Below are 10,649 nucleotides of genomic sequence, written 5' to 3'. Positions count from 1 at the left end.
CCCACAGGGTGGAACAGGAACAAGGAGAGAAAGGGAAAAACGGGGTCAATTCTTAAAGATTTCTTCCTATTAGGTTCTCCATACATAGTTTCCCTCCCAACATTTTATTAGAAAAATCTTCAAACATACATCCAAGTAGAAAGAATTTTACAGTGAATGCCTACATGCTCGCCACCTAGATTCTACCATTAACATTTTACTGTACTTGCATTATCACATATTTATCTATCCACCCCTCTGTCCATTCATCAATCCATCTAATTTTTGGGATACATTTCAGTAAATTCCTTATAGTTTGGGATACTTTTGGAAATCTATGGCATCTTAATCCCAAGAGCATTTTTTTTCAAGGTAAAATCTTTATACATGCATATATATATATATATATTTTTTTAATTTTTATTTTTTCCTAATCCTCACCTGAGGATATTTTTTCCCTTGCTTTTCAGAGAGAGTGGAAGGGAGGGGAAGAGAGAAAGAAATATCGATGTGAGAGAGACACATTGACTGGTTGCCTCCCACATGCATCCCAACGGGAGAGCAGATGGAGCCAGCCACTGAGGTACAGTGCTGTTAGTCAAAATCGAACTCAGGACCCTTCAGTCTGAGGACCAGTGCTCTAACCACTGAGCCAAATCAGCCAGGGCCAAGAGCTTTTTTAACAGACACTAATGGCTATCCACTGGGGATGCTGTAGAGGGGATTTCTGCATTGAGTAGGTAGAGTGGACCAAACTGGCTTTCAAACTTTTTTGACTGCTACCCACACCAAGAAATGTATTTCACACTCCTATCCAGTGTACACTACATACATACCAAAGTGATAATTTCAGGAGACAATATTTCCCCTTAACATGTGTGAAGCATGCCAATATTTTCTATTTTATTTCCTTTAAAAAGTGCTGATCGTGGGCCTGGCAGGGTAGCTCACTTGGTTAGGAGCATTCTCCCAATATGCCAAGGTTGAGGGTTTGATCCCGGGGTTGGGGCACATACAAGAAGCAACCGATGAATGCATAAATAAGTGGAACAACAAATCGATTTCTCTCTCAAAAAAAAAAAAAAAATACTAGTCATGACCTCCTAGCTGGATTTGATGACCCACCACCATTGGGTTGTGACTCACCATTTGAAAAAGGTTAGACTCCCAAAAGAGGTCTTTTAAAAAGAAGCCGGTGGCTACAGCTAGGATTTCCCTAATCTTTCCAATTATCAGGAAATTATTGACTCTCGAGCACAGCATTTACTTAGCCATAGCGTTATGTTACATGGCAATCTTAAGAGAAAAAAGTTAAATGCCTGGTAAGGCTTCTGGATAGATCTAATTCATACACTCTTCAGGAGTAAGCTTACTAATTGCTTATTTTCACAAACAGGAAGCTATAGATATACACTTTTGGATCGATGGGAGGACGTCAGTACTTACGTATTTTAATCTTCTGTTAAAGGCGACTATTAATCTCTGCTGTGGCTCCGACAAAGTTGAGAAGAACAAAGAGAAAATAGATATAAAAACTTCGAAAACCAACGTTTTATTACAATTACTCTGCAAAGGTAGGAGAGGGATGCTGCAATCAAGTGTCCGTGAGGCAGTGTCTCAGTACTTTCAAAACTCTGAGCGCTCGCAGAATTGCTACATTAAGCTCCGGGAACAGCGATGACTGCGCAAACCCTAGGGGACTCTCCGGAGGAAGAGGCAGCGAACTCGCCGGGGCTTGGAACCCACACTCCCGCGCTCCCTCGGTCCGCGCATGCTTGCTCCCGCCTCCTCGCGGGGCCGGGCTGCCTCCGAGGGCGGAGGGCGGGCCACGTGGGGTCCCTGACGTCATCTCCGGGCGCCCAGGGTAACTGGACTTGGGGTGGGCTTCCAGGGGTTTGCGGCGCCGCGGGTTGTATCTGCTGGATACCGGAGGGCGGAAGTGCAGCGCGGCTCGGCTCCGACCTCCTCGCCGGGCCCTTCTGCGGCTGCGCGGGCTCGGGGGACTCCGGGCTCGCGCGTCTCTGCGGGACTGTGTCAAGCACCCTGCGCCGTCGAAGGATCCAGGTCATCTTCACCCGTGCGGGAAGCCGGAGGAGGAGCCGGCGCTTCTGGTAGGGTGTTTGTGTGAGTGTGTCCTCCGCGTCCCCCTCCCCCCACGAGGAAATGCCCGAAGGGGGAGGGTTGGGGAGATGCCAGGTAGGTGTGGTAAAAAGGAGCGGCGAATGGCAGGCTGGAGGAGCGCTCCCGCGGGCGGCAGTGGCGGGTAAAGGTGGGTCCTCCGGGAGGGGTGGGGCTGGCCCGGCGTCGCCCTCTGATCCCGTGGGCTGGCCCGAGGGCGAAGCCTGGGCGATCTCTCTGGGGGAATACGTCTGTCTCTCCCTTATTAAGGTAGGAAACCTAGGCTCCAGAGTTTAGTTCAAGACCTGCATTTTTCGTGGAACAGTTATTTAAATCAATCATTTCACAGGCAGTTCAGTTCTGTCTGAATTCAGTGGGTATTTCTTCCAACTTATTTTCTCAACGGCGTTCATTCAGTCTCATTTTAATGATATTTAGTGTTAACAAAGCCATTTTCTGTTGGCAAAGTATTTTCACGTACTTTCATTAGACTTTGGATTGTTTTCAGCTCATACCTGAAGCACTTGAGGAACCCAGGGAAACGGGATTGGTTCTAGATTTTTCTGTAGGGGGGGAAGGCGCAGCAGGTCTTCAGCAAGAATCAGAACCCAGAGACCATAATGCAGACTGAACTTACGAGGCCTTTCAGAATTCACTTGATAAATCTCAGAGTTTTGGGGACTGTGAGTACTTTGATCCGAACTGAATTATTTGTGACTTCCATAGAAGGAGTTATTGGTTGAATTTTGAAGTTGAAAGTAAAGATGTTGGGCTGAGGGTAGTTGAGGGGAATTTTAGAATTTTGCAATAGATTTAAGTATGTGCTTTCATCCTCAAAGATGTGCTGGTTAAAATCAGTGGGAAATGAACAGAATGATATTATATGGATATGTTTTTAGAATAATGTGTACATTTCAAGTGTAGGTTAGCTTTATTAATTTAACAAATACCAAGTGCCTGTTAATGTACCAGCACTAAGCAAAAAGTAAACAAAGCAGAACAGTGGCCAAAACTAGAAAAATCCCTGCCATCACGAAGTTCACCTTGGGGAGATGTAATATAAAAACTAATTAAAAAATATATATCAGATGGTGAGAAGTGCGAGCGAGAGAAAAAAAAAGCAATGAAGGGGAATGCTGGTGGTGTGCGTAGATTGCAGTAGTGACCTTAGAAGAGATGATATTTGAGCAGAGATCTAAAAGTGTTAAAGAAGAATGCTGTATGGATGTAGTGGAAAGACCCATCAAAGCAACCACAAAGTCCCCGAGACAGGAGTGTACAGCTAGTTTGGCTGGAACTGAGTGAGCAAGGGGGAAGAGAGGTAAATAATCTGGTTAGAATGGGGCCAGGTCATATATGGCCTTGTAGGACTTTGTAAGAACTTTAGTTTTTACTTTGAATAAGAATAAACTGATCTGACTTGTGTTTTAAAGGATCTTTCTGATTGCTTTGTTGTCTGTTTGCAGCAAGGGCAGAAATGAGACCTATTGGCTGTTACATGTTTCCAGGTTAAAGGTCATGGTGACTTGGCTCTGTGCTAATAGTGGCGGTGGTGAGAAATGGCAGATTTTATGACTTGTGTCTAAGCTAGAGTCATCAGATGTGAAAAGGGGTCAAGGATGACTCCAAAGTTTAGAGCTTGATCACTAAAGAATAGAGTTAGCATAGAGTAATAGGGAGAGGAGGGAGGAAGACCTGAAATCATTAAGTTTTGTAATGTGCTAAATTTTCAAATGAAATGTCAGTACGCAGTAGTATATATGAAACTGGAGTTCAGAATGTAAATGTGGGAATTGTTAATGTATAAGTGATATTTAAAGCCATGAGAGTCTTCCAAAGGTATGGTTCAAGGACCGAGCCCTGGCCTTGAACATTTGGAGGTAGGTGAGATTTTTCTAACTCCCCCAAGGATAGGGTAGGGCTGCTCATTAAAACCCTTGTCAAGAACCACTGATCTTTAGACACAAGGTAGAAGAAAGGAGAAGCCAGGTCCTTAGCTGAGAGAGAGTAAGGAAGGAAAAGTGAAAATCTGAGGAGAGCCGAGATATGAAATGGTGATGTAGGACAGTGGGAGAATAAATGGACTAGGGAAATGGAGGAACCCTGGGCAGTACTTAGGGCCCACTTTTGAAGATAGTGTTCATGAATTTAAAGAGAGATCTATTATTTTTAGATGTTTACAAATTTACTACTAGTAGGCATTTGATATTTTAAGTAATTTCTAGGTAGTTGGGGATTTTGTCAGCAAAATAGCTTTGGGCAATAATTGGTTAGCCTTACTTGTGTGTAGTGTGAAAGGGACTATTGTGCATTATATTTTTGTCAAATTCACTATGCTATTTGCTAAATGTTGTTGATTGGGCACCTGCTCTGTTCCAGGTCCTGAAATAGATGTAGAGAATAGAGCAGTCAGAAGTAGCCCCTGCCCTCAAGCAGCTTGCTTCTAGTAGTCTGCCTCATGGGTTGGGATTTCTGTGCTTCCAAAACATTGCTTCAAATTGGATGCATGATGATAATAGTGTAGTGTATGTTTGAGAAGGAAAAGTATTTTTTTTAAATAATGAAATTTGATGAATTTAAAGTGTGATTGTACTGATTCGGAAAAGCATTTAGATGGAAAAAATTTTTAAGTAGCTAGTATAACTTTTGGATTTATATATTTTATATATTGATGTGTTCAACACATGAATTTTCCAGTTGTTCAACAAAAATTCTAGAGCCTGCTCTGTGCTAATTATGCTAATATTGTGGATACAAAGGTATCCAGTTTCTGCTGTTAAGGAACTCAGTTCAGTGTGGGGAGAGGCAAGAGACGGATAAGATAAACATATCTGCAATGCATGGTTATAACATGCTGTTATAGAAGTAATTAGATTGGAGGTTGCTTAGCGGAAAGCTTCCCAAGGAGCTGATGTTAAGCTTAAAAGGGGATTAAGAGTTTGGCAAAAGAAGAGGGAAAGGTTGTTCAAGCAGAGGGGCCATGGAAGCACAAAGAAACTATATATTAAATCCATATACCATTTATTGAGATAACCAGGTGCTAAACACCCAAGAGCCCCCTGAAATTAAAATTATCTTCATTTTACAGAATGAGGTTCAGAGATGTCAGATTTGTTGTCCAAGGACACACACACAGCTTAGAGGTGGAAGTCAGGGTTTAAACCCATGTCAATCTAATTTCAAAACCCCTTAACTACCTACCTTACTCTATTGCCTGCTGTCAGCATTTAAATCTTCTCTGTCTTGTTCTTTGTTTTTCAGCCAGTTTTTCATCAACTTTTCATTCTTCCTTGGAAAGACCTCATATTTGTCTTTCATTCCACTGCTATGGGCCTAGGTCAGGCACTCGTTATTATATGCCCTAGTTGCTAAAATTGCTTCCTGGCTATATTCTCTCTGACTTGGGATCTCCTTTTGTTCACTACTATCATTTAGTTGTTTTTATTTCGTTATAAAACTTTACAGGCTCTCTAGGCTTATTGGATGAAATTGAGAACCCACAATATTCATGATCTAGTCTTATTTTACATTAACAGATTTGACATTAAAAGAATACTAATTCATTTCTAGCACTTAGTATGTGTCCAATACCCTTTCAAGCACTGTGTATTTTTTTTCCAGAATAGCCTGGTGAATTTTACAGGTAAGGAAATTGAGACTTAGTGAAGTAAAGTGATTTGCCCAGGGTCTACATGTGATATTAAGACTTTACAATGTCATCTCTTTCATTATCTACTCCCAACCCAGAGTTTCCTAAAATATTTGCAAACATACTGCTTCTGCTCCTTTTCTGCCTTTATCAGTGCTAGTTTTCCCTGAGTGGAATATTTCTCTTCTCTTTGCCTATCCATATTCTACCCATTCTTCAGTTTCCATATCTTTTAAAATTCTTCCCCGAACACTATAGGATATATTAATATTTTACTTCCTTCCCTCCTTCCTTATGAAAGCTCTCTGCAAGTAACATTTCATTATAACCATGAATGTTTTGGGGTTGGAAGGCACGTTGGCAATCAGTATGGTGCGATGGAAAGAGTATGACATTAGAAATCAGAGTTGAAAAAAATCTTTACTGTAAGCTTATAAGTGCTTTAGTAGAGAAAAATAAAGGTACGATGAGGATACAGGTTCTACCTGAGTCATGTGTTGAAGAAAGGGTATTTGAGCTGGGTCCTAAAGGATGTCTAAATTGGAAAGATACAGTGGAGAAGGCAACTTTAGAGTAAGGAACCACCAGTATGAGCAGAGCCCTGGAAAGGACATGCAAGTGCATGATATGTTTAGTAGATTTAGATAAATTACCTTCCGGGCAATGCCTAAGGTTTTTAAAAAGTTATTATTATCACCATCATCATCTTGTATACATACCCTCGGCACCTGCCACAGAGCTGGGAATATCAAATGAGCAAATATTTATTGACTTTGCATTAAGGATTATTAGCAATGTTTAATGCATAATTTTTAGTTAATTTCCTTTACTGTTTTTATTCCACTTACATTATATAATACTTTTGATTATTCTTAGTTCTTGAAGTCTTTAGGACTTTTAAACATTTTTTGAGACATGCTCTTTCTTGTTGGTTCTGTAAATTATGATAGATATACTTTATAGTACTATGTTATAGAAATTGCTCTAAGTACTTTACATAGTACTAATTTAATTTTTATATGTTTTATGTGTGTAAGCACTGTAATTCTCATTTGACAGATGAGAAAACAGAGAAGTTAAGTGGCTTACTTGAGGTCACATAGTAAGTGGCTGAGCTAAGTTTTGAGTCCCAGTGATCTGGCTTCATATTCTACATTTTGAACCCCCACATCATAGTGCCTCTCAAGAGATAAGTTTTGTTTATGGATATATTTTAATAAAAGTTAAAACACTGGTATGCTAGAAAAAGCACTGGTCTCAGTTCAAGTGAACAGAGTTCTTATGGTTTGAGTGTTAATTAGTGCTCTAGTTGGGCACAGTTTTTCACCTCTTTCAGTTTACTTACCTGTAGATGACATTGCATCCAGTTGACCTCCAAGGTGTACTCTTAAGTATAGTGATACAAACTTAGAACTCTATTGGAGTTTTTCTCTCTTTGACTAATTAATTTATGGCAGTCTTGATGTACTTGGCATTGGCCAGTGGGAGAGAAGAGAGAGAGAAAAGCTCCTTGAATAATTCAGTGGTAATAGTTGATATTTGGCTAAACTAATACAGTTATTTAAAATGTTTCTACAGGATACAGTATGATAAATTATGAATTAGCTAGCTTATGAAAGATGGAAAATATATACACACAAATATAAGGCTATTGAATCTCAGTAGTCAGGTACCAGCAATATTTACTTCAGCATTTACTCCAACAGTATATTGTGATGTTGTTTAGTTGTAATTATTAGTGCTGGAAGACACTTGGACAAAAGCCATGTCCTTCTACCATATTCAGAATATTTTAGTTTGCAGATTTAGTGCTATATTTGTGGTATAGGGAATATTCTGCATCAGAGTAGAACTTTTACTGTTTCATTGGGTCAGAGGATTGTGAGCTATGTTTGCAGAGTAGGTAGGATTTGAGAGGTGAGAGAAGGGGATATTAGTCAGTGGGGATCGTAGGGCAGAGAGCAGCGTTGTAAGGGACCAGTTTTGATAGAGGGTTTAAAAAGAAATATAGTAAATAAGATTGGAAATATTGGTGGAATCAAGATTGTGGGCAGGATGAAATTTAGAATAGGAATAAGTTTGTACAAAGATTCTTTTCCAAGATGAGAGAGGTATTGTTTGTGTTTTGTTTTTTGGTTTTTTGGTTTTTTTTCCCAGAAAGAGAGTCTGAACTATTTGGAGTAGGAGAGGTTAAAATATGGGACAGGGATAATTGTGGAATGACATTTTGGAGTTGGCTTATAAGGGTCGATAGAGCATAAGTGAGGAGTTTACTTTAGATGAGGCTTGAGGGAATGATGTCTCTATACTTTCACTTTGGCTGTGGTTCATTAGTTAGCGTACATAATTTTGAATTGGTTATGTCTGTGATCCCTTCAAAGAATAGCTCTGCATTTAGAATTTGTTGTACTGATTTTGGCATTCATTTTTTCCTATAATCTTTCTTTGTTTCAGAGCAGGTTCAAGGATCTGATTAATGCTTCTTATTTTATTTTCAGTTTAGCTTTGGTTGAAAAAAGAATTTAGCCTATATGTACTGCTTTAACCACTGGAAGAATGACAGATGACAAAGATGTGCTTCGAGATGTGTGGTTTGGACGGATTCCAACTTGCTTTACCCTGTATCAGGATGAGATAACTGAACGGGAGGCAGAACCATATTATGTAAGTATGTTGATGGTGGCATATGGGGTATTTGACTTTGTTCATTTTTGTAAATAAAGCTCTAAGAACCTGGAGGCTGTTATTCAACATTTATATACAATTAGTACTTGCCTATTATGGAAAATTAGAAAACACAGATCAACAAAAAGAATGAAATTAAAATTGCCTCTGTTCTTACCACCCAAATGGAAAAACCACTGTTGACATGTTGATATGGGACCTTCTTGACTTTCTTTTTCTTATGCACGTATGCATATATATGATGATGGAATGATAAGTTATATGCTGTTTTTTAACAGGAAGCTATTTTGAAAATATGTTCACATTCTTTGTATTTAGGTGGTTCCAAGCAACTGTTTGACAAATTCTTTATTATAGCTCAGTGAACATATGAGCATATGTGTGTTTTCATATGTCAATGAGCTAATATATATTAGATAAAATATATTATTTAATAACAAATTGCTGTATATAGACTTGTAGTTTGAGTTAGTGTATTATCTCTTCTAAAGAGAATATCAAATATCTTCTGAATTTAGCCTGTTTTTCTTTTTTCCTTCTTTTTTTTCCGAGTGCACATATAATCCAAACTTAAGCATGTATCGGAAATCATAGTTTTCTGCCTATTTACTGAATAGCCCCTGGTAGGCATAGACATTCTCAGTTGTCATTATTTGAGTGCTTTTCTTTTTAATTGCTTTGATTTATACATAATATTGTTTACCCAGGAGGTTCTGGAAAAGTGGGAAATATATTTGTGGTTCTGGACTATTTCTTGTTTCACCTTAATAAAGCTTGCCCTTTGCTTTCTCCCTTTTCTGTTTGGGAGGCAGCACTGCTCCTCAACCTGCTCAAGCTATGGGAAGTCAGGCTGTTGGAAAGCTCAACAGTTTTCTCCCTTTAGAAAAACTTCTGTAGTTAAAAACAAAATGTGGCCATAGTTTATTTTTAGAAGAATTTTCATCTGTTATATGTATTTTTTCTCTAATTCTTCTATATGGGTTAGGATATCATTTTTGTTTTGTTTCCAAACTTGAATTTTCTGTTTTAGTTAAAACTTTTAACTGTGGATAACTTTCAAATAGTATCTAAACAAAAGGAAAATATGTATCTAGTTGGTCAAAGTGGCAAAAACTGAAAAATATATCACTTAAGTGGGTTTACTTTTGCATCAGAATATGATATTTGACACATTTCCTGTGGTTTAAAAAATTCAAGGAAAGAATACAGTATTTTTTCTTCTTTATGTATAAATCTGTTTAATTATTAAAAGACTGTCTTGAGAACTAGAGTGTAAGTTGTTTTCTAGCTATTTCTGATTGAATTGAAATTGGCAAGAGGTAGGAGGAAAAGGATTGTTTTATCTAATAGGTAATTGTTTTTGTCTTGAATTCTTTCTAATTCTTCGCCCAAAAGAAACTTATAGTCATAATGATGATGTTTTTGAAGAATATTGGGTAACAGGCATATAATAAATACTAAATAAAAACTAGGGTTTAACATGTAGCATAATCCAGAATTTGCTCTTTAAGTGCAAGTTAATACATACAGGAAGAAAATATACAAAAACAGCAGTGATTAGTCTTAGAATTATAGGTGAGGATTTTAGTGCCCATATGGTTTTAGTTCACATATGTTGGGGTTGTAAATTAAGTTTAAAAGTATTTTTAATTGCTTTGGTTTATAATAATAATGTTTTAAAGATTCTGGATGATATGAGGTAAAAATATCATGGCCTGATAGCCAGTGTACCTCTTTCCCAGAAATTCTCAAAGCTCAGGGTTATCACCATGGCTTGAAAAGTCTGTTCATGTTCAGGTAAAATAAGGATAGGTGAGTAGAAATGTAGTTTACTTTTATAATGCTTATGGTTTATTTCTTAGAAACTAGATTTTAAAATGTCCACTCATACCAAATTTATAAGTTAAATAATAATTATTCAAAGAGTTTTCTGTTTCCATTGGAAAAGCATATGAATGTTAATTTCCTATATCTACATTTTGATTTGTTGTCTTCTCATAAATCTTTCAGCCTACATCCTATCATTAAGAATTATATTCTGGCCCAGCCAGTGTGTCTCTGAGTTTGAGCATCGACCTGTGATCCAGGAGATCACCATTTGATTCCCAGTCAGGGCACATGCCGGGGTATGGGCCAGCAGGGGGTATGCAAGAGGCAGCCAATCAGTGACTCTCATCATTGATGTTTCTCTCTCTCTCTCTCCCTCTCCTTTCCTCTC

The 10,649-nt window shown here is 38.4% G+C and overlaps 1 protein-coding gene across 8 annotated transcripts in view; it reads left to right on the top strand.

Moving 5' to 3' along the window:
* Positions 1–1,811: 1,811 nt before the first annotated feature.
* Positions 1,812–10,649, top strand: part of ATG5 (autophagy related 5) — a 97,552-nt gene continuing 88,714 nt past the window's right edge. Inside the window, exons 1-2 of one of the 8 annotated variants that reach the window (XM_081139697.1) lie at positions 1,812–2,090; positions 8,245–8,410. Coding sequence is in view for 5 of the 8 variants with exons in the window: in XM_081139692.1 (XP_080995818.1) it covers positions 8,303–8,410 (108 nt within the window). In the remaining 3 variants the exon portion in view is untranslated. Of the gene's footprint in view, positions 2,091–2,268; positions 2,368–8,244; positions 8,411–10,649 lie in introns of those variants that run through there. The other 7 variants (XM_081139692.1, XM_081139695.1, XM_081139699.1 and 4 more) reach the window with 7 other exon arrangements.

Source organism: Miniopterus schreibersii, assembly GCF_964146895.1.
Source record: "Miniopterus schreibersii genome assembly, chromosome: 6".
NCBI lineage: Eukaryota > Metazoa > Chordata > Mammalia > Chiroptera > Miniopteridae > Miniopterus > Miniopterus schreibersii.
The sequence above is the reverse complement of the archived record's forward strand: the minus strand, read 5'-3'. Positions and strand labels throughout refer to the sequence as shown.